This window comes from Hylobates moloch, unplaced genomic scaffold (genome assembly GCF_009828535.3).
Source record: "Hylobates moloch isolate HMO894 unplaced genomic scaffold, HMol_V3 SCAFFOLD_19, whole genome shotgun sequence".
In the NCBI taxonomy this organism is placed as follows: Eukaryota; Metazoa; Chordata; class Mammalia; order Primates; family Hylobatidae; genus Hylobates; species Hylobates moloch.
Genome location: NW_026652294.1, coordinates 10496096 through 10520339, shown reverse-complemented (window position 1 = coordinate 10520339; position 24244 = coordinate 10496096). Strand labels below are relative to the sequence as shown.

The 24244-nt window shown below is 44.0% G+C and overlaps 2 protein-coding genes across 5 annotated transcripts in view; one reads left to right on the top strand and one right to left on the bottom strand.

Annotated features, from left to right (window-relative positions):
- Positions 1-474: 474 nt before the first annotated feature.
- The window catches only part of CCDC117 (coiled-coil domain containing 117), a 34988-nt gene continuing 11218 nt past the window's right edge, over positions 475-24244 (bottom strand). For 2 of the 4 annotated variants that reach the window (XM_032139981.2, XM_032139980.2), the window contains one exon: positions 19217-22413. In XM_032139981.2, coding sequence (XP_031995872.1) covers positions 22176-22413 — 238 coding nt within the window. In that variant the 3' untranslated portion in view covers positions 19217-22175. Of the gene's footprint in view, positions 659-4896; positions 5037-15534; positions 15915-19216; positions 22414-24244 lie in introns of those variants that run through there. The other 2 variants (XR_009211063.1, XM_058431348.1) reach the window with 2 other exon arrangements.
- XBP1 (X-box binding protein 1) lies at positions 8314-14275 on the top strand. The gene is given in 6 exon segments (XM_032139982.2): positions 8314-8590; positions 9722-9818; positions 11638-11766; positions 12647-12706; positions 12709-12792; positions 13098-14275. Coding segments are annotated over 6 exon segments (1155 nt in total). The 5' UTR covers positions 8314-8363; the 3' UTR covers positions 13656-14275.

The following is a 24244-nucleotide window of genomic DNA, read 5'->3' as shown; positions in this document are numbered from 1 at the left end:
CCTGTGTCCCACCTACTTCTAATTGTCCTGCTCAAGCCTACCTGTTCTTCAGCAGTGCTGGTAGCTTATTGATGAGAACAAAGACAGGACTTGGGAAATCTAACAAAGGGCAATGTGGCAGGTAAAATTGTCAGTAAGCCGGGCGTGGTGGCTCACACCTGTAATCCCAGCACTTTGGGAAGCCGAGGCAGGCTGATCACCTGAGGTTGGGACTTCGAGACCAGTCTGACAAACATGGAGAAACCCCGTCTCTACTAAAAATACAAAATTAGCCGGGCACGGTGGCGCATGCCTGTAGTCCCAGCTACTCGGGAGGCTGAGGCAGGAGAATGGCATGAACTCAGGAGGCGGAGCTTGCAGTGAGCCGAGATTGCGCCACTGCACTCCAGCCTGGGTGACAGAGCAAGACTCGGTCTCAAAAAAAAAAAAAAAAATTGTCAGTAAAAGCGAGGACTGTATTTAATGGCATGTAACAACAAGAACCCAGCTACCACAGCAATTATAATTCTTACGTAATGTGACATCTGGAAATGAGCAGTCTAGGGCTAAATGGCCACTCCATGGTGCAATCAGGAGCACAGACTCCTTTCCCCTCTGACGTCCTTAGCATGTGACTCCAATCTGTGTATTTGCGAGATGGCAGCTGAACCTCTCAATCCTTGGAAGTTTCATCAGCATTCCAGACAAGGAAGAGGAGAAAAAAGGAAAAGAGCAACAGGCAAAAGGTGAAAGCCTTCCCAGTTGAGTCTCCTCCACTTAACAAACTTTCCTGGAATCGTCTGTGCCTAGAACTATGTATACATTGGCCTGAACCACATTACATAACTATCCATAACCTCCAGGGAGTCTGGAAGCTGAGTGTTTTCAAGTGGGCATCCTGAACAAAATAGATTTTTTTTAATAAGGAAGAAAAAGTATAATAGGTGCTGTGTAGGTAACTAGAACCGTTGCCTTAGTGCTTTAAAATGAGTACATTCAGGGCCAGGAGCGGTGGCTCATGCCTGTAATCCCAGCACTTTGGGAGGCCGAGGCAGGTGGATCATCTGAGGTCGGGAGTTCAAGACCAGCCTGACCCACATGGAGAAACCCCATCTCTACTAAAAATACAAAATTAGCTGGGCATGGTGGCACATGCCTGTAATTGCAGCTACTTGGGAGGCTGAGGCAGGAGAATCACTTGAACCCAGGAGGCAGAGGTTGGGGTGAGCTGAGATGGCGCCATTGCACTCCAGCCTGGGCAACAAGAGTGAGACTCCGTCTCAAAAAAAGAAAAAAAAAAAATGAGTACATTCGGCTGGGAGCGGTGGCTCACGCCTGTAATTCCAGCACTTTGGGAGGGTGAGGCGGGTAGATCACCTGAGGTCAGGAATTCTAGACCAGCCTGGCCAACATAACAAAACCCCATCTCTACTAAAAATACAAACAAAAAAAAAATTAGCCAGGCATGATGGTGCATGCCTGTAATCCCAGCTACTCAGGAGGCTGAGACAGGAGAATCACTTGAACCCAGGAGGTGAAAGCTGCAGTGAGCCGACATCATGCCACTGCACTTCAGCCTGGGTGACAGAGTAAGACCCTGTCTCAAAAGATAATAAAATAAAATAAAGCATATTGCAGATATGTAACCATTCAATAGTCATTCAAAAATATTTATTGAATGCCTAGTATGTACTCAGCACTATCAGAAGCACAGAACACACAAAAAATGTAACCACGATTAACCCTAGCTTCTGCGTCTAATGAGCTTGTTGAAATCCAGTTGGGAAAAACATACAATATAAACAATAAAATGTTAGATAACCATGAAAGAGTTAAATAACAATCTCTAATAGCAATATAAAAAAGCAGTACATCACTGGTGGGAATGTAAAATGGTATAACCTATAGCCACTTTGGAAAGCCGCTAAGTTTCTAAAAAATTTAAACATAGGTGAAACCCCGTCTCTACTAAAAAAATACAAAAAATTAGCCGGGCGTGGTGGCGGGTGCCTGTAGTCCCAGCTACTCGGAGAGGCTGAGGCAGGAGAATGGCGTGAACCTGGGAGGCGGAGCTTGCAGTGAGCCGAGATTGCGCCACTGCACTCCAGCCTGGGTGACAGAGCGAGACTCCGTCTCAAAAAAAAAAAAAAAAAAAAAAAAAAATTTAAACATAGTATTTACCATATGATACTGCAATTCCACTTCTAGGTATTTACCCAAGAGAAATGAAAATATAAAGATTTCGCCAGGTCCGGTGGTTCACGCCTACAATCCCAACACTTTGGGAGCCCAACTTAGGTGGATCACCCGAGGTCAGGAGTTCCAGACCAGGCTGGCCAACATGGTGAAACTCTGTCTCTACTAAAAATACAAAAATCAACCAGGCTTGGTGGCTTGTACCTGTAATCCCAGCTACTCGGGAAGCTGAGGCAGGAGAATCAAGAGTCGAAGGTTGCAGTAAGACAGTGAGCTGAGATCGTGCCACCCCACTCCAGCCTGGGCAACAAAGCGAGATTCCATCTCAAAAAGAAGAAAAAAAGTGGGAATGTTTCTTGATTGAAAAAACATAGGCCTGGCTGGGCACAGTGGCTCACGCCTGTAATCCCAACACTTTGGGAGGCTGAGGCGGGTGGATCACAAGGTCAGGAGTTCTATACCAGCCTGTCCAACATAGTGACACCCCGTCTCTACTAAAAAAAACAAAAATTAGATGGGTATGGTGGCAGACGCCTGTAATCCCAGGTACTCGGGAGGCCGAGGCAGGAGAATTGCTTGAACCTGGGAGGCGGAGTTTGCAGTGAGCCGAGATCACGCCACTGAACTCCAGCCTGGGTAACAGAGGGAGACTCTGCCTCGAAAAAAAGAAAAAACATAAGTCCTTGGTTGGAAGGAAAGTTGTACTGTTCAAATTTTTTCTGTCTGCTCCCTCTGTTGATTCTGAGAATTGTATTTGTCTCCCATTGTGATTTGTGGATTGTTTTCATCATTTCAGTCTTTGTTTTATACATTTCTTTTCTTTCTTTCTTTTTTTTTTTTTTTTGAGACAGAGTTTCACTCTTGTTGCCCAGGTTGGAGTGCAATCGTGCGATCTCGGCTCACTGCAACCTCCCCTTCCCGGGTTCAAGCGATTCTCCCGCCTCAGCCTCCTGAGTAGCCGGGATTACAGGCGCCCGCCACCACGCCCAGCTAATTTTTGTTATTTTTAGTAGAGATAGATGTTGGGAGCAAGCCCCCCAAAGTCTGGCCATAAACTGGCCCCAAAACTGGCCATAAATAAAATCTCTGCAGCAATGTAACATGTCCATAATGGCTATAACGCCCAAGCTGGAAGGTTGTGGGTTTACAGGAATGAGGGCAAGGAACACCTGGCCCACCCATGGCGGAAAACCGCTTAGAGGCATTCTTAAGCCACAAACAATAGCATGAGCGATTTATGCCTTAAGAGCATGCTCCCGCTGCAGTTAACTAGCCCAACCTATTTCTTTAATTCAGCCCATCCCTTCGTTTCCCTTAAGGGTTACTTTTAGTTAATTTAATATCTATAGAAACAATGCTAATGACTGGTTTGCTGTTAATAAATATGTGGGTAAATCTCTGTTCGGGGTTCTCAGCTCTGAATTCCCACTTCACACCTCTCTCTCTATTTTTTTTTTTTTTGAGACAGAGTCTCGCTCTGTCGCCCAGGCTGGAGTGTAGTGGCACGATCTCAGCTCACTGCAAGCTCTGCCTTCCAGGTTCACGCCATTCTCCCGCCTCAGCCTCCCGAGTAGCTGGGAATACTGGCGCCCGCCACCACGCCAGGCTAATTTTTTGTATTTTTAGTACAGACGGGGTTTCACCGTGTTAGCCAGGATGGTCCTGATCTCCTGACTTTGTGATCCGCCTGCCTCGGCCTCCGAAAGTGCTGGGATTACAAGCGTGAGCCACCGCACCCGGCCTCACACCTCTATATTTCTGTGTGTGTGTCTTTAATTCCTCCAGCGCCGCTGGGTTAGGCTCTCCCCGACCGAGCTGGTCTCGGCAGATAAGGTTTCACCATGTTGGCCAGGCTGGTCTCAAACTCCTGACCGCAGGGGATCCCTGCCTCAGCCTCCCAAAGTGCTGGAATTACAGGCATGAGTCACTGTGCCCAGCCAATTTTCTTTTGTTTTTTCTTTTGAGACAGGATCTCACTCTGTCACCCAGGCTTGAATGCAGTGGTACCATCTCAGCTCACTGCAGCCTCAATCTTCTGGGCTCAAATGATCCTCCCACCTTAGCCTCCCGAGTAGCTGGGGCTATAAGTGCACACTACCAAGCCCGGCTAATTTTTTTTTTTCTTTTTCGAGACAGACTCTTGCTCTGTCCCTTGCCCAGGCTGGAGTGCGGTGGCTCAATCTTGGCTCACTGCAACCTCTGCCTCTCAGGTTCAAGCAATTCTCATGCCTCAGCCTCCTCAGTAGCTGGGATTACAGGCAAGTGCCACCATGCCCAGTTAATTTTTGTATTTTTAGTAGAGACGGGGTTTCACCATGTTGACCAGGCTGGTCTTGAACCCCTGACCTCAGCCTCCCAAAGTACTGAGATTACAAGTGTTAGCCGCCATGCTAGGCCTATACATTTCAAAATTATGTTGCTATGTTCATAAAGATGTATATGTGGTTAACTTGTACCTTCAATCAACATGAAATACCCTTCTTTGTCCTTTTAATGCCTTTACGATAAATTCTGTCTGATATTAATATTGCTACATATGCTTTCTTTCCATAAACATTTCCATAAACATAAAAATGGCTGGCAAGTCATTTTCCTTTTTTTTTTTTAATTTTTGTTTTTTAGAGGCAGGAGCTTATTCTGTCTCCCAGGTTGGAGTGCAATGGTTCAATCATAGCTCATAGCTTACTGTAGCCTCGAACTCCTGGATTCAAGGGATCTTACCACCTCCGTCTTCCGAGCAGCTGGGACTACAGGTGCAAGTCACCACGCCTGGTTAATTTTTTAAAATTTTTTGTAGAGACGAGGTCACAATATGTTGCCCAGCCTGGTCTTGAACTCCTGGCCTCAAGCAATCCTCCTGCCTTGAGAAACATAGTAAACAAAAAATGTGAAATAACATGGCAGAAATAAGTCCAAATAAATAAATAATAAAAAATAAATACGAATGATTTATATTCTCTTCTTAAAAGAGAGAAGCTCTGAGAAACCCCAAAGCCAGCTATATGTTGTTGATAAAGAGATACACATAAAACAAAACAGCATGATTAAGAAGATAATATAACCCATTCACATTTATGTTTTATTATTTATATATTTGGACTTATTCCTGCCATGTTATTTTCTGTTTTCTGCTTACCAGTGTACAGTGTTTTTCTGTTTTCCCTTATCTTTTCTGGAATGCCTATTTATTTATTTTTATTTTTATTTTTTGAGAAAGTCTCGCTCTGTTGCCCAGGCTGGAGTGCAATGACACGATCTTGGCTCATTGCAACCTCTGCCTCCCAGGTTCAAGAAATTATCCTGCCTCAGCCTCCCCAGTAGCTGGGATTACAGGCGCCCCCCACCATGTCCGGCTAATTTTTGTATTTTTAGTAGAGACTGGGTTTCACCATGTTGGCTAGGCTGGTCTTGAACTCCTGAACTCAGGTGATCTGCCCACCTCGGCCTCCCAAAGTGCTGGGATTACAGGCGTGAGCCACCGCGTTTGGCCTCAAAGACCGAGAACTTTGTATTTTATATATTTTATAGCTCTTATCACAGGTGTCTAGTAAATATTTTTAAACACTTATGGCACCTGATGCAAGAATTACCAGGCTCATCTTATAGAGAGGATATGAAACTGTCTAGGGGTTTGGACTCACATGTTCAAGATTTCATGGACAGCAATCTGTAGTGGGTCAATTATTGTTTTTAGTATGATTTAAAGTGTTTGTCAAAAATATGAAAGTCTTGAAAACAAGCTGGGGAAGTGAATTTCAATATCCCATTAACTAAGACCAAAGTGCAATTCATCAACCTTTTTTCCCCATCCCCCACCCTGTGCTTTCTCTACTCAGTTACTACACCCTGCTGGACTAAAAGGGTCCTCCAGCATTTTCTTTCTTATACAGTGCAAGACATTCTCTAGGCATTAATAAATGTTCACTTAATAAATAAAAAGGGCCAGGCCCTGTGGTTCCTGCCTGCAATCCCAGCAGTTTGGGAGGCCAAGGCAAGAGGATCACTTGAGCCTAAGAGTTGCAGCCTAGGCAACGCGGCGAAACCCAGTCTCAAAAAAAAAAAAAAAAAAAAGGCATCAAAAAATAAAAGGTAAAAGGTGGCATGACATGACATGACTTTTCTAAGAGCCTCTTATAGCTTTCCAAGGTCTTTTAATATGAAGCTGTAGGTCTCAGCTAGAAGACACCTCCAGACTTCTCCCAAAACATTTCAGAGGCCAGGAGTAAGTCTCTCCACATCTGAAGGCACATCAGAACCCAGGTGGCCCAAGCTGATGAGAGTTAAATAGGAAGTTGGTTTCTTGGTCCGGCAGAGACTCCAATCACCCCCACCTCTTTTCCAACCCACAGGACAGCACGTGCTCAGGAGGCTCTGGAGTTGGGACAACCCAATTAAAAAAAAAAAATCATTGATTTCCCTCCCAATGTAGAGGGAGAAAACACGTTAGGAGACTCGTGGCCCAGTCCTGGGAAAAACCAAAACTGTGTCCCTTTAGAGGGCTTAGATATCAAGAGATGGACTTGCTTTCAGCTCTTTTTCCCATCCTGTTCCCTCCCTACCAAAATACAATTGACCAGCTAATCCGACTTAATAACACTAAAGAATTACTTAGGAACCTGCTATCTTAACATTTCACTTTCTGCATGTCTTCCAAATACCAGGTAGCAGTCTTACTACTGTTTACCCGTAGAACCTGGAATAGTGCTGCCCGCAGAGGAGGACGCAATACTTACTTGTTAGAGAAGGTATTGCTGTGCATTTCTGGGGAATTTCACATTTTGTAATTTGCTTTAAAAAAAGTGGACATGCATATTTAGGGGGGTTTCTAGGACTTCTCCATGTTAATATTCGTGTGCATAAATCGCTCCCGTGCTGCTCTCTGGGGGCCCCTCTTTCACAAACACCTGGCCACCCTCACGCCACAATGGCCAGGCAGGAGCCTCGATTTCCCCTCGGAGAGGGTGCTCAGGGTCAACTCGGGGTCTCAGTCTCTACATGTGACGTTTTCCTGTCCCCTCATTTAAAATAACAAGGGGCTGGGCGCAGTGGCTCATGCCTGTAATCCCAGCACTGTGGGAGGCCAAAGCGGGCGATCACGAGGTCAGGACACGGAGACCATCCTGGCCAACACGGTGAAACCCCGCCTCTACTAAAAATACAAAAAATTAGCCGGGTGTGGTGGCGGGCGCCTGTAGTCCCAGCTACTCCGGAGGCTGAGGCAGGAGAATTACTTGAACCCAGAGGCGGAGGTTGCAGTGAGCTATCTCGCCACTGCTCTCCAGCCTGGTGACACAGCCAGACTCTGTCTCAAAAAATAAGAATAAAAAATAAAATAAAAATAATAGAGGCCGAAGAGGGAGGTTCACTTGAGCTCAAAAGTTCGAGACCAGCCTGAGCAACATAGTGAGACCTCGTTTCTATTTAAAAAATAAAATAAAATTTAAAAAACTGCACGCTCATAGTACAAAGTTTAGAAATGGAACGAAAAACTAAAATTATAGGTATTCCCCTCCAACCCAGAGATAACACCTATCGTTTATTAAGCCCTCACTATTGTTAAACTCAGTTTTAAAGGGCACGATCTCATTTCTTAAAGACTTTTATTCCGCAGAATTTCTTTCCAGGCTTTTTTCTTTTTCTTTTTTTGAGACGGAGTCTCGTTCTGTCGCCCAGGCCGGGGTGCAGTGGCGCGATCTCGGCTCACTGAAACCTCTGTCCAGTCTTTTCGAACCCAAGGCCCAACTGCGCTCTATCTCGACTTTCGGCTGCACTCGGAGCCCGAAGTGGCGCACGAGATAAAATGTTGTCAGGCTGAGGTAATTCTCTGTTAGTCCCGGTAAAAATTCGTCAGTCTGGAAATCTCTCGGTTTGGAATTAAATTCTGTCACTCCGGATGGAAATAAGTCCGCTTAAGGGGGGAAAATCCGCTTGTGGAGGACACGCTCCCGCAAGTAACGCCCCGCAGAAGATGACCGCAAGTACCTTTGGCCATGGATTGCCGCTGCCACGCCGGACTCCATAGCCACGCTCCTGAAACGCCCCGCCGGGCAGACCGGACCAATGGACGCCGAGCTCGGCCGTGCGTCACGCGACGCTGGCCAATCCCGGAGGGCCACGACCATAGAAAGGCCGGGTGCGGCGGGGCTGGGCGTTGGGCTGCTGCGGCGCGCGGTGCGTAGTCTTGAGCTATGGTGGTGGTGGCAGCCGTGCAGAGCCCGGCCGACGGGACCCCTAAGGTTCTGCTTCTGTCGGGGCAGCCCGCCTCCGCCGCCGGAGCCCCGGCTGGCCAGGCCCTGCCGCTCATGGTGCCAGCCCAGAGAGGGGCCAGCCCGGAGGCAGCGAGCGGGGGGCTGCCCCAGGCGCGCAAGCGACAGCGCCTCACGCACCTGAGCCCCGAGGAGAAGGCGCTGAGGAGGTGGGCGAGGAGGGGGGGTCTGGGGCCAGATCTGAAGCCGGGACTGGGGCAGGGGCTGGGAGCGGGGACCCAGCACTGGCCGCCTCGCAGGGCTCCGTCGCCTTTGGCCTGGTGGGTCGGTGCCAGCGTGGCGCGGGGCGGGGCAGGAAGCCCAGACTGACCAGATCCGCCACGCTGGGAACCCAGGGCGGCCCAGGGCTCTTTTCTGTACTTTTTAACTCTTTCGTTAGAGGTGACCAGAGCTGGGGATGCGGGCACCTGTCTTCCAGGTCCTCTTGCTGTGTGGCCGCAGACTGGTGGTTCAGCCTCTCTGAACTCGGACTGGGACCTGAGGTCGAATAATCTGTTTTGGTTTACTGCTATTTCTGGAGAGGCGCGGAGCTGAAATAACAGAGCTGTTGAAAGGGCTGGGAATTCTGCGAGGCTCACTGGTGTAGCTTAGTATCTGCGTTCTTAAAATGGAACCTACTTCATGAGGTCTTTGGGGAGATTGAGACTTGCATGTAATGTGCCTAGCACTTAGTTCTCCGTAAATGTTCACTCTTTTGTGATCATTGTGCCTTCTGTCATTTATGAAGTGTCTCCTCTGAGTTAATTCTTTAAAAAAAAAAAAAAAAGTGTCTCCTCCAACAGACACGGGCCCATCAGCAGGTCACTGCCTAGAATCTCAACACTGGAGATCAGGGAGTGGCATCAGCCTCTCCCTTTTCTAAATTGGGCTTGGGGACGGAGGGTTGGTGTCATAGCAAGATTGCAGCCTTCACTAGATTAATGAGGCTAGGTTGGATCCTGTTTAAGAGAACTGGAGACAGGAAGCAGCGGGGGAATAGATGGGGAAAGAGTAAAGTTCCTTATGCAAGATGAATAGTGTGTCCAGCCCCAGTGCTGTGACGGGGATGAGTCTGAGGTGGGTGGATGATGCAATATAGGAGAGAATAAAGCAGGTCTTCGAGCTAGATTGACAGAAGACTGTATTTTTTATTTTGTTTTATTGAGGGGAGGAGCCTGAAGTGTATTTTATCATTAGTCTTACTGCAAATAAAAAGGAAAGCACCAGCTGGTAAAGTTTTCGAATAAAGACATAAATAAGGTTTGAAATGACTCAGTGTGGTATGTTCCTTCTCTTCTTAGGAAACTGAAAAACAGAGTAGCAGCTCAGACTGCCAGAGATCGAAAGAAAGCTCGGATGAGTGAGCTGGAACAGCAAGTGGTAGATTTAGAAGAAGAGGTAAAACTACTTAAGGTCAAACTCTTTTATCCATTGTATACCCTTCCTTGGTGAATGTTCTGATATTTGCTTCCCATCCCAAGTTGTTTCAGCACCTATTAGAATACAATTGAATATGTGATTGGAAGTTAAACTAGGCTGGGCATGGTGGTTCACTTCTGTAATTCCAGCACTTTGGGAGCCCGAGTTGGGTAGATCACTTGAGGCCATCAGTTTGAGACCAGCCTAGCCAACATGGTAAAACCCCGTCTCTACCCAAAAATACACCAAAAAAAAAAAAAAGAAAAAAGCCAAGCGTGCGTGCCTGTAGTCCCAGCTACTCGGGAGTTTGAGGTGGGAGGATGGTTTGAACCTGGGAGAGGGAGGTTGCAGTGAGCCGAGATCGCACCACTGCACTCCAGCCTGGGCAACAGAGTGAGACTCTGCCTCAAGAAAAAAAAAAAAGTTGGCTGGGCACGGGGGCTCACACCTGTAATTCCAGCACTTTGGCAGGCCAAGGTGGGTAGATCACTTGAGATCAGGAGTTCGAGACCAACCTGACCAACATGGTGAAACCTCATCTCTACTAAAATACAAAAATTAGCCGGGTGTCGTGGCGGGCACCTGTAATCCCAGCTGCTCAGGAGGCAGAGGCAGGAGAATCACTTGAACCCAGGCGGCGGAGGTTACAGTGAGCTGAGATCACGAGATCGTGCCACTGCACTCCAGTCTGGGTGACAGAGCAAAAACCCTGTCTCAAAAAAAAAAAATTAATCTAAGGACAGATAGTTGGTGAAGTGGTGAAGCTTGTTGAGGGCAGAAGTGATTGACTCTGTGGCATTTGGTGCTAGATGTATCTCAAAGTAGATGGATTCAACAATGTTTAGTGAGTTTGTAGTAAGAAATTAGCAAGGGCTAATAGGAAATAATTGCTTAAACTTTACATTCTTCCTGGCATGGCCAGAAATTCACTAAAGGTTCCTTTCCCCCTCTAGGGTCCACCTGTTAATCAATCTTAAATTGTTGCCAATTACACATCTTGAATACATAGAGATTATTTATATTTTTTTAACCCCTTGGTCAATTTGCATATATTGATCTTTTTAAAGTTTTAATCATTAGTTGGTTCTTCTAAGAATCATGAGTCAGGAGCAGGGATTTTTTTAACTTATTTTGGATTTATAGTTACCACTACCACTTTCATTATTACCTGCCAGTTCAAGGTAGTTATTTGTTTTTATTTTATATTATTATTATTATCATTATTATTTTGAGATAGAGTCTCACTCTATTGCCCAGGCTGGAGTGCAGTGATGCAATCTCGGCTCACTGCAACGTCTGCCTCCCAGGTTCAAGCAATTCTCCCTGCTTCAGCCTCTAGATTAGCTGGGATTACAGGCACCCGTCACCACATCCAGCTAATTTTTAGATTTTTTTAGTAGAGATGGGGTTTGCCATGTTGGCCAAGCTGGTTTTGAACCCTTGACCTCAGGTGATCCACCCGCCTCGGCCTCCCAAAGTGTTAGGATTACAAGCGTGAGCCACCGAGCCTGGCCAAGATAGTTAAAAAAAAAAAAAATTATATCTACATTAAAGCCACAAGTCACCCTTTGCTGAAGTCAGTGGAAACTGTGTTATTCTTGACCCCATAGAAGTGGCACTTATTAAGTAGCTTGCTTTTCCATAATTATGGCTAGCTTTCTAAAACCTACTATGAACACCACAAGCACAGAGTTTTCCAAAAGTTCAAGAAGGAAAGGAAACCAATTATACTGAATCAGGTAGATTCTTAACTGAAATAATTAGATGTTTTAATAGCCTCTTATGAACTTTCTTCCAGAACCAAAAACTTTTGCTAGAAAATCAGCTTTTACGAGAGAAAACTCATGGCCTTGTAGTTGAGAACCAGGAGTTAAGACAGCGCTTGGGGATGGATGCCCTGGTTGCTGAAGAGGAGGCAGAAGCCAAGGTAAATCATCGCCTTTATTTGGTGCCTCATGTGAGTACTGGTTCCAAGTGACATGACCCAGCGATTATGTTTACAGTCTGGACTTCTGATCAAGAGCGTTCTTGAAATTTTCCTTCAGTTTTAAGACATTTTCATGCAGGCAGAGTGTTCTTCCCCTAAAGGCACTTGACACTTACTCATTTTTTAAGTGTGTAGTGAACAGTACTAAGATCTAATAATGAAAACAAGTTACATGGCTCTCTAAGAACAAGTACTAGCAAATGCAGTAGCCAGCAAGATTACCATGCAGTCATTAAGGAGAACCAAAGTAAGAGAGCCACTCAAACCAGACTTTGAACGCTACTAAAATTAAAGTAGTTCTTTGATGAATATGAATGAGTAGGGAAAGGATTCTTTGTGATAGTGATACCTCTGTGGTAAGAGAAGGGTGGTATGTGAGTTTTAGTCTATAGATGATGGCAAATTCAGTGACAACAATCAAATGGTCTAAGATTGACAATAGCACAGTTTTACTCTGTGAAGGTAATGTTCAGGACGAATTTAAAGAATTACTTTTCAAAAAGATGCTAGGGCTAAATTGCTATAGAACTTTATTATCTAAGAACATTATTATTATTGAGAAGAGCAAGATATTTGCCAGTTCTGCTTGAATCTTTGCCTAGAGGAGGAAAAATGTTTTATTGTGCAGTAAATGTATAAGGAAGTCTTACCTCCCTTTTCTCATCTCGAGGACTTAAAAGTGGAAATAACAATGGTAGGGAAAGATTTCGGCTCTAAATAACGGTTTTCTAGTTTTCTTGAAAGATGAGAATCACAGCTGTCTAGCAAGCATTTCCTTGGGAACTTGAAGCTGTTTATTCACTTTGGTCTTTCCTCCCAGGGGAATGAAGTGAGGCCAGTGGCCGGGTCTGCTGAGTCCGCAGCACTCAGACTACGTGCACCTCTGCAGCAGGTGCAGGCCCAGTTGTCACCCCTCCAGAACATCTCCCCATGGATTCTGGCGGTATTGACTCTTCAGATTCAGAGGTAGGGATCATTCTGACTTATTAAAGAGCTATATAACCAGTTAATTCCATTTGTTTGATGCTTGACATCCCTAACTAGACAGGTTGAAGTTAGCTTTTGGTGGGGTTGGAGGTGAACATCAACTACCTTCCTAGTTCCAGATAATATAGGACATGGAGTGAAGTGTAGATAAATGGGTCCGGTGGGTCCCGAGGTCATCTTATCACATGACTAATTTACATTATGGAACCCAGTACAAAGTGTTCCAGTTAGATTTTCCATTGTATTCTGACAGTTGTACTTCGTTTAATTTTTGCCTCTTGCAGTCTGATATCCTGTTGGGCATTCTGGACAACTTGGACCCAGTCATGTTCTTCAAATGCCCTTCCCCAGAGCCTGCCAGCCTGGAGGAGCTCCCAGAGGTCTACCCAGAAGGATTCAGTTCCTTACCAGCCTCCCTTTCTCTGTCAGTGGGGACGTCATCAGCCAAGCTGGAAGCCATTAATGAACTAATTCGTTTTGACCACATATATACCAAGCCCCTAGTCTTAGAGATACCCTCTGAGACAGAGAGCCAAGCTAATGTGGTAGTGAAAATCGAGGAAGCACCTCTCAGCCTCTCAGAGAATGATCACCCTGAATTCACTGTCTCAGTGAAGGAAGAACCTGTAGAAGATGACCTCGTTCCAGAGCTGGGTATCTCAAATCTGCTTTCATCCAGCCACTGCCCAAAGCCATCTTCCTGCCTACTGGATGCTTACAGTGACTGTGGATATGGGGGTTCCCTTTCCCCATTCAGTGACATATCCTCTCCGCTTGGTGTAAACCATTCTTGGGAGGACACTTTTGCCAATGAACTCTTTCCCCAGCTGATTAGTGTCTAAGGAATGATCCAATACTGTTGCCCTTTTCCTTGACTATTACACTGCCTGGAGGATAGCAGAGAAGCCTGTCTGTGCTTCATTCAAAAAGCCAAAATAGAGAGTATACAGTCCTAGAGAATTCCTCTAAAGTATTTGTTCAGATCTCATAGATGACCCCCAGGCATTGTCTTTTGACATCAAGCAGTCCAAGCTATTGAGACATATTACTGTAAGAAAGAAATATTACTATAATTGAGAACTACAGCTTTTAAGATTGTACTTCTATCTTAAAAGGGTGGTAGTTTTCCCTAAAATACTTATTATGTAAGGGTCATTAGACAAATGTCTTGAAGTAGACATGGAATTTCTGAATGGTTCTTTATCATTTCTCTTCCCCCTTTTTGGCATCCTGGCTTGCCTCCAGTTTTAGGTCCTTTAGTTTGCTTCTGTAAGCAAAGAGAACACCTACTGAGGGGGCTCTTTCCCTCATGTATACTTCAAGTAAGATCAAGAATCTTTTGTGAAATTATAGAAATTTACTATGTAAATGCTTGATGGAATTTTTTCCTGCTAGTGTAGCTTCTGAAAGGTGCTTTCTCCATTTATTTAAAACTACCCATGCAATTAAAAGGTACAATGCAGCATCCTTGTTCTTTGATTTCTTCTAGGGCCATAAGTCTTGTTTTCTCTCTAGATGTTTCTCTGTGTGCTGTGGTAGGAATTAATCCAACTGAAGTGAGCCTAACACTTTTTTTAAAGTGACTGAAGGCTTTTCCACCTTAATTACTGCCTAATTCTCGACTGCCATAAGTGATACAAGCTATAATTTGAGCAGTTACTGTCTTTTTGAGACAGATTCTTCAGCCTAACTGACCAATATCACAGCTAGTAAGTGGAAGAGCTAGAACCCTAACCACTATTTGCTACACCATATTATAAATGTTGTTAAACAAGGACACACCATCACATATCGAGATTCTCTTGCCCTTATGGGAATTAAGAGCATTTTCTAGACTCAAACTCCTTATTTTCAACTCTGCCACTGATAAGCTGGGTAACCCAGGGGTTATATATAATCACTTATTTCCTCATCTGTAAAGTTGGATAATGGTATCTCTAAAGGTTAAGATTCAAAGAGACGATGCATTATAAGCATTTAGTATACGCTAGGCACTATCCTAAACACTGGAAAGGTAGTTAGTTATTATCTCCTAATCCACTTTGGAAGGGTTTTAATCTCTTCCAGAATTATATTTACTCAAGAATTTGTTTCATCAAAGAATAAATCTCTTCAAGAAAAAATCCTAGTGACATTAATATAACTCCCAAAGACTTGATAACCTCCTCATCCTTCATAGCATCTTTTCCTTGGAAATCTTACAAGGTTTTACAGGACTTTACTTATTTATAAAAATTTCACCTATGCCAGTAGATGAAATCATTCTATGCCAATTTAGCATTTAAGTGCTATGTTCCCAACTTACAAAGACTAACTCTGGGGAGGTCAAAGTGAATGAGTAGAAAAAAGGCAGGATTCAGAGAATCCCAACCAGCAAGCCAAAGCAGACTACAGAATACCTTTGGTGTAGGCCAGGTGCAGTGGCTCACGCCTGTAATCCCAACGCTTTGGGAGGCTGAGGTGGGCGGATCACCTGAGGTCAGGAGTTCATGGCCAGCCTGACCAACATAGTGAAACCCCGTCTCTACTAAAAATACAAAATTAGCTGGGTGTGGTGGCGCATATGCCTGTAATCCCAGCTATTCAGGAGGCTGAGGCAGGAGAATCACTTAAACCCGGGAGGCAGAGGTTGCAGCGAGCCGAGATCGTGCCATTGCACTCCAGCTTGGGCAACAAGAGTGAAACTCCATTAAAAAAAAAAATAGAATGCCTTTCGTGCAGTGACTGGAGGCAAGTCAGCTGCCTTCAAGATCCGGTCGCTGAAGCCAGGGCCCAATCCTGGTGCTCAGCAATACAAGCTTGCTTAGGCTCTTAAGTTTCTTCAGAAACAGGCCAGGCATGGTGGCTCACACCTATAATCCCAGCACTTTGGAAGGCCGAGGCCAGTGGATTGCTTGGTTCAAGACCAGCCTGGACAACATGGCAAAACCGTCTCTCCACGAAAAGTAAAAAAAAAATAGCCAGGCATGGTGGTGTGCACTGGTGGTCCCAGCCACTGAGGAAGCTGAGGTGGGAGGATCGCTTGAGGCCAGAGGGCAAAGGTTGCAGTCAGCCAAGATCGCAGCGCTGCACTCCAGACTGGGTGAAAAAAGCAAGGCTGCCTAAAAAAAAAAAAAGGTTCTGTATTATAAGAACAGCCTCCAGCTGACCCCATGATTGAAAACTTTATCTCACCTGATTTTCTACAACTCTGCAAACCTTAGGGTCAAGAACCTATTTAGGGATTGTATAGGCAGATGTAATTACAGATGTACTTTATCCTCTATCATTATAGCACAAGCATCTGGAGGTTGAGGCTCAAGTTATTTATATTCAATGATACCACATGAAAGAGGCAGCTGTACTAACAGGACAGGACATATATAACCTGTGTAAATTATCAGGGTTTTCATTTCCTGCACAGATGGGTGGAAATTACTAAACAACCTTGAGAAAACACCTGGTATTCATGGACATTTTCATACTGAAACACCAAATTGAATGGTTAGAACGAAAAATCAAGATATTTCCACAAAACCAAAGCACGAGTTCCATTAAATGCAGAGGGTTGTCTCAGATTGAAGAGGCAAGTGGTAAGATGCCTGCATGCCATTTCCCTAGGCCTTGTCACACCAGTCCATTTTTTTTTTTTTTTTTAAGACTGAGTTTCGCTCTGTCACCCAGGCTGGGGTGCAGTGGTATGATCTTGGCTCACTGCAATCTCCACCTCCTGGGTTCAAGCAATTCTCCTGCCTCAACCTCTTGAGTAGCTGGGATTATAGGCACATGCCACCACACCCAGCTAATTTTTATATTTTTAGTAGAAACAGGGTTTCGCCATGTTGGCCTGGCTGGACTCAAACTCCTGACCTCAAGTGATCCACCCACCTCAGCCTCACAAAATGCTGGGATTACAGGCATGAGCCACCGCACCCGGCCCCCTCCTTGCTTTTCTACTAGATATGCTATTGGAGCAGAGAGAAAGTAGGGACAGAACTGTAGGCAGAAGGTAATACTGCTTACTCCAGGCACACTTTAAAATAATCAGTTACGTTCTAGTCTCCTAAGAATTCAATTCCTTATGACATAAAGTTCATTAAGAAACAGGAAGACTGGGCCAGGCACGGTGGCTCACGTCTATAATCCCAGCACTTTTGAGGCTGAGGTGGGAGGATGTTTTGAGCCCAGTTCCAGACCAGCTGGGCAACATAGCAAGACCCCATCTCTAAAAAATAAATACATAAATAATGAAAAAAAAAAAAGAAATAGGAAGACTGGCTTGTTTACCCACCAAACAGTTATTGAAAGAAAACATCAGTCTTTTTTTGAGGCAGGGTCTCACTGTCACCCAGGCTGAGTTGCAATGGCACAATAATGGCTCACTGCAGCCTCTAACTCCTGGACTCAAGCCATCCTCCCACCTCAGCCTCCTGAGTAGCTGGGACCAGCCACCACACCTAACTTTTAAATTTCTTATAGAGACAAGAGTCCCACTGTGTTGCCCAGGCTGGTCTCAAAACGTGTGGACTCAAGCAATTTTCCGACCTCAGCCTCCCAAAGTGCTGGGATTATAAGCACGAGCCACTGCACCTAACCAAACATCATTGTCTTGCTAGAGCTATAATCCAAACACTGTTCTAACTACAACTACTTCATCTCTAAGATGCTACTGGTAGTCTGAGAAACTAGGGAATTAACACAGCTAGAGGATTTGTACCAAACTCATACGTACTAAACCATGTTTCCTCAAGGAGTTTAATGTTAGACTGCTTGAACTATATTATCAGTTATTTCAACAAAATCTAAATGACATCTTAGATCTGCAAAGACTCTTAAAACCAACTGGTCAAGTGGAAAGAACACTGACCTGAGGAACTGGATGACACGATCTACTCAGGCTTTAGTTTCCAAACCTGTAATTAGATCATTTTTAGCTGTGATTTCCAAATTTTGATTAAAAACAAAACATGCGGCCGGGCACAGTGGCTCACGCCTGTAATCCTAGCACTTTGGGAGGCTGAGGTGGGTGGATCACAAGGTCAGGAGTTCGAGACCAGCCTGGCCAATATGGTGAAACTCTGTCTCTACTAAAAATACAAAAATTAGCTGGGCGTGGTGGCACATGCTACTCAGGAAGCTGAGGCAGGAGAATCGCCTGAACCCGGGAGGCAGAGGTTGCAGTGAACCGAGATTGCGCCACTGCACTCCAGCCTGGGCAACAGAGGGAGACTCCGTCTCAAAAAAAAAAAACCCACCATGCTTTGTTTTTTGTAATTGTATCCCAAACTTAACTCCCCCTGCCCACCAAATCAGGAATGCATTTATCAAAGAATGTAAATATGCAGGCAATACTGCCACCCAGTGACCTGTCAAGTCTTAAAGAAAGGAACCAGCTGGGCACAGTGGCTCACACCTATAATCCCAACACTTTGGGAGGCCGAGGCAAGCATATCACCTGAGGTTGGGAGTTCGAGACCAGCCTGACAAACATGGAGAAACCCCATCTCTACTAATAGTACAAAAAAAATTAGCTGGGCATGGTGTGCGCGCCTATAGTCTCAGCTACTCAGGAGGCTGAGGCAGTAGAATCGCTTGAACCTGGGTGGTGGAGGTTGCAGCGAGCCGATATTGCACCACTGCACTCCAGCCTGGCGAAAGAGCGAAACTCCGTCTCAAAAAAAAAAACAAAACAAATACAAAAAGACCACAAAGATTAGGCAGGTGTGGTGGCGCATGCCTGTAATCCCAGCTACTCAGGAGGCTGAGGCACGAGAATTGCTTGAACCCAAGAGGCAGAGGTTGTGGTGAGCCGAGATCATGCCATTGCACTCCAGCTGGGGCAACAAGAGCAAAACTCCGTCTCACACACAAAAAAATTAACAACAATGTAAGTGAACATCACTGGGTTTTCCATTCCCCATTTTCAAAGATCCTCAACCCCCTCTCTATGAACTCTGTATGCCACTTCCAACTCTACATTTGAATATATATAAATATATATATATATATATATTTTTTTTTTTTTAAGAGAAAAGGTCTTGCTAACATTGCCCAGGCTGGTCTCTCCTCGGCTTAAGTGATCCTCCTGCCTCAGCCTCATGAAGTGCTGGCACAAGTGTGCACCATCGTACCTGGCCCATTTGAACATTTTTGAATACAGTTACCACTGCCATCTAAATACTAACAATAGCAGTGAATTGCTCTGAGTGAAAAGCAGTCTATGGGTTTTAGAATAGCAACACATAGCCTGCCTATTTTGGCAACAGCTAATTCAAATATGATACTTAGCTTTATCCCAACATAATTATCCCTTCAGGATAAATTTAAGTCCTTCACTGATATGAATGCTGCTTCAACTACAATTCAGAGGAAAGGAGATACCTGATTTCATTATTTAAGTGGAGTAATACAAATATCTCAAAAGTCCAAAACACTTAAGTTTTATTGAAAACAATAAAATACAGAAACACCAGATTCTCATTTTAAAGTAAAATTAACAGCATCTTCCAGAACATTCCTAGAACTGAACCATTCTTGTCACTATTGAAAAACAAAGCCAAGTTCCAAATCCAAAATAATAAATGAACGTGCTGGTAAACATTCTTCTTATGGTTCCAGCCCCTACTTTAGTTATTTTCCTAAATTTTACATGTGTACCTTTTCAAAAAAGAGTAGGTTTTTTAAGTGATTAATATTTAGGAGAACTGGACTTTCTTCATATAATTACAAAAAAAAAAAAACCCAAAAAACAAAAACCACAACGCACCCTACTCAAACTCAGATAAAATACACATTTGTTCATTAAAGCTCACCTGCTTTAGAGAATTTTTTCTCTTCACACATTAGCACAGTAAGCCAATGTTTGATCCATGCTGCAAAAGCTATACAAAACGAAAAGCCCTGGTAACTCCCTAGGGAAATCTTAAGGCAAGGCAAACACAAAAACCTTATGCTACAAAAGTAAAACAAAAGCAGAGGCATTGGGACTGTGGAGACGGCTCAGATGAGTAAGCACCACAAGGATGAAGAAAACAATTTTTGTACAAACATATGCAAGAAGATAAAGTCCAAAAAAGAACATAAAACATCAATTATCCTGCAGAAATAATTATAATGTCAGGTAACTTGACTACTGAAATAAGCTCTGTTTGGATTTTAATTAACAGAATCTTCTCTCCTACATTTACCAGTAGTATCAGAGCCTTGTGTTGGGGGCTTGTTTCTTCCTTTTCATCGTAAGACCTTTAGTCGGAGACCTGCCCAGAAATTCCTGCAGAAGACAATCTTGGTGTGTTTTAGGCCCTTCTTTGGAAAGCTGTCATCTCCCTTTCCACCTAAACACTAACTCTACCTCTGGGCAGTCACTTCATGTTTTTGTGTTGCACTAGAACACATTTTTTAGCATGGAGATTTATTTAAGGCTCATACTTTACAAGTTGGTCCCATCAAACAATGACTACAAGGCAGAAGTTTATCAAATGGCATGAATCAAACACTTGCACATTTCAAAAGAATACAGTTTACATTCATCTCGAAATCTGAGATTAAGAAACTATTAGCTGGTTTCCAACTGCTTTCAATACTGGTTTGAAGTCTGAATAATTTTACTGTATAGACATTAAATATTTTGTTTAAATATTAAACATTAAATCTTTTCCTGACTATCCAGACAGAAAGAGAAAGCAGGAACAGGCAAAGAAGCAACAGTCCAATTAACAGACTTGTGACTTCTACGCCATCTGTAACAAGGGGAGGGATTTCAGTAAGGGTTCCAAAAACGTCTAGAAGGTGGTTTCTAAAAATTCACCTTTATGTGGCATAAGCCATTTTTTTCTACAAAAGGTATCTGATTCCTACAAAGGGGGAAGAAACCCAGAAAACAAAACTGGGGTGGTGTCCTGTTGTGTGATAGAAGGGCATTATACCATTACACTCATTTAATAACTTATAGTGGATACTCTGTAGCAATAAAGAAATTGTCATTTTATTTTGCCCTATCAGACCCTGCCACATAGAAGAGCTCTTCCTGAGAAACTAAAAATTTCAAACCTGGCTATCCTCAAAGGACACCTGAAGCCTGGTTTAGGTACTCAAGAAGATGAAGGCTTCCTGCTAGCAGGAAGCAATTCTCCACTACCTTTTAGGTTTACTGCACAATAGTCTAAGCACCAGTCAAATTGGCTATTTCAGTAAACCTCAATGTCACCTGCTCATATATTTTCAGCTAATCATTCACTGTTTTCTGTATTAACATTTAAAAACAACTTGCTGGCTGCGCGCCGTGGCTCACGCCTGTAATCCCAGCATTTTGGGAGGCTGGGGTGGGCGGATCACCTGAGGTCAGGAGTTCGAGACCAGCCTGGCCAACATGGCGAAACCAGTCTCTATTAAAAATACAAAAATTAGCTGGGCGTGGAGGCAGGCACCTGTAATCCCAGCTACTCGGGAGGGTGAGGCAGGAGAATTGCTTGAACCTGGGAGGTGGAGGCTGCGGTGGGGGAAAAAAAAAAAAACTTGCTAATACAAGTATAACTTTTAAAAAAAATTACTAAAGTTATCAATGCTGGATTTAGCTGACAAAGCACTTCCTTAAGATGAACTAAAGGATGCTTCTCCCACAGGCAAATTGCAGATGGGTTACCTCATAATCTTTTAACTATCATTCAAAGTCAATTAATTTGTAAACATTACTGAATAACTGGGCTTATCAATTACGCAAGGGACACCCAGGAGCAACAGTGGCACAAGGCAAAAAAGCCTTAAAGGAAAAACTTTCTCTATATTTTCATAGTCAAAGAGGAGAGCCACAATACTATTGGCTATTTAATCAACAGAGCTATACTGAATTGATAACTAAATTACAAGTTGCTAAGAAATTTAATTTTTTAGCAACAGGCTTAAGCTACTGCTCTCTTCCCTCCTTCTCCCCAATTATATATAGTCACCACTGTAAACAGCTCATATCTACACACTAAGCTGTGACTTAACTGTCAGGATACAGTTGTAGGAGCATCCTTCTTAATCATCTTTTTTAATTCAAGGAGAATATTCTCCAAGTGTCTGAATAGTTTAGACAATGTGACATAGGATTTAAGTCACCCTTACACATACAGCTTCTATACTTGTCTTTGAAGAGAATGTAAACCAACATTCCTTTAATAAGCCCCACAGAAAACTGCTTTTCCCTTGAGACAAACTTCCTTGGCAAAAAGTTGAAGTCAATAAATGGCTACCCAAAATCAGAGTCCCACCCCCAAATCACAGGTGGAGATATTATTACACCCGTCTCATAAAACTTTCAAGTCCCTATACTATGCAAAGAGTCTCATAACTGAACACAGGATTCTTCTAACATTTGACAACTTTAGTGTAGAAATTGGTTTCTAGAGTTCCATCTCTTCTTCTGTGCTAGTAGCTGTCTCCAAACTATTATAAAGAGACATCCCTGTTTGCCGAGGTTCCAAAAACAGTTCAGTTCTCTGAGGGAAGGCAGTGCCAGCAGCTGCATGCTTAGCTTGGCTCTCTCCTGTATAGTTCTTAGTATTAGAGGATGGCTTTGGCTTATCAGAAAGGAGTTCAGGGAGGGGTTTCCAGAGAACAAGCTCCATGGAAGGACGGCTCCTAAGACATAAAATACAGACTTTTATCAAAAAATTTTAGGACATGGAAACAAAAGCTGTAGGTTGAAAAGCCAACATTACCTAATACCTTAAGGACTGATGGCAGCAAAACAGGAGATTTAGAACACACAAACTGATCTTTACTTTCCTTTTTTTTTTTTTAAGAGATGGGGTCTTGCTGTGTTGTCCATGGTGGAGTACAGTGGCACAGTCATAGATCACTGCAGCCTTTAACTCCTGGGCTCAAACAATCTACCCACTTCAGCCTTCCCAGTGATTAGGACTACAGGCACATACCACCATGCCTGGCTCCAACTGATCTTTAGAAAGGCCCCTCAAATACATAACATTGCACACTTCAACATGTATATTTAACCAAATCAAGTGGCTGTAATGATGCTGTGATTGGAAGTATTTAAAAATCCAATGTGAAAACACAGAGCCCTTGATTGTTGGAAATTTTTTAAAATTGTGGTTAATATTAGATGTAGGCAGCTAGCTTATACTAAATCATTATAAATGAAAAGGAAACACTGGACAAACATGCTGAAAGTATCTCAGATGCCTTTTAGTACAGATACAAAGTATAATGCTTTATGGGCCAGGCACAGTGGCTCATGCCTGTAATCCTAGCACTTTGGGAGGCCAAGCCAGGCAGATGGTTTGAGCCCAGGAGTCTGCAACCAGCCCGGGCAATGTGGTGAACCCCATCTCTACAAAAAATATGAAAATTAGCTGGGTGTGGTAGCAGATGCCTGTAGTCCCAGCTACTCGGGAGGCTGAGGTGGGAGGATCACCTGAGCCCGGGAGGTCAAGGCTGTGGTGAGCTGTGATCATGCCACTACACTCCAGCCTGGGTGACAGAGTGAGACCCTGTCTCAAAACACGAAACAAAACAAAACAAGCTTCACGGTTAAGGCAAAATGACTGTTACACACACAATGTGGCAGGGATGGTGTCTGGGCCCAAAGACGAAGCAAAAATAAAACATCAAACAATGAGATACTCTTGGCCGGGCGCGGTGGCTCATGCCTGTAATCCCAGCACTTTGGGAGGCCGAAGAGGGTGGATCACGAGGTCAGGAGATCGAGACCATCCTGGCTAACACGGTGAAACCCCATCTCTACTAAAAATACAAAAAATGAGCCAGGCAACGTGGCAGGTGCCTGTAGTCCCAGCTACTCGGGAGGCTGAGGCAGGAGAATGTCGTGAACCCGGGAGGCGGAGCTTGCAGCGAGCCAAGATGGGGCCACTGCACTCCAGCCTGGGTGACAGAGCAAGACTCCATCTCAAAAACAACAACAACAACAAAAAACGAGATACCCTCAAAGGCTAGCTTCTGGAAAACTACCAAAAGCAGAAAGTGCTGTATTTAGGCTGGAGGGCAACATGACCAGCTTACTTCTGGCTATTTACCCACCCTTAGGGCTGGGTACTTAATTTTAAGCTCAAGATAGGAACCTAATGCAAAACCTCTGTAATCAAAGACCAAATAGCAGCTGAACTTCTAGCACAAATCATCTCCACTGTATCCAAAGGTAATAATGCCTCATCTGTCTGCCCTCACTGAGACTGGTGTCCTAAGAGGCTTTTTCAGATACCTGAAACTTGCCCTTATTGAGTACCAACTCGATCTAAAGTCCTTCCTAAGCACTTTATAACTAACTTCCATACTATTTTACATAGTGAATAATGACAATTTGAGATCATGGAGGCTTCACGGACTACAGGATTACAGAGCTGGGCTAATCATTACTCAGGGGCCCCAGGCCACTTTACTTTTTAGGTTATTGTGTTTGCTTTCCAGTTTCCTCTCTTGTCCTCACAGTGTA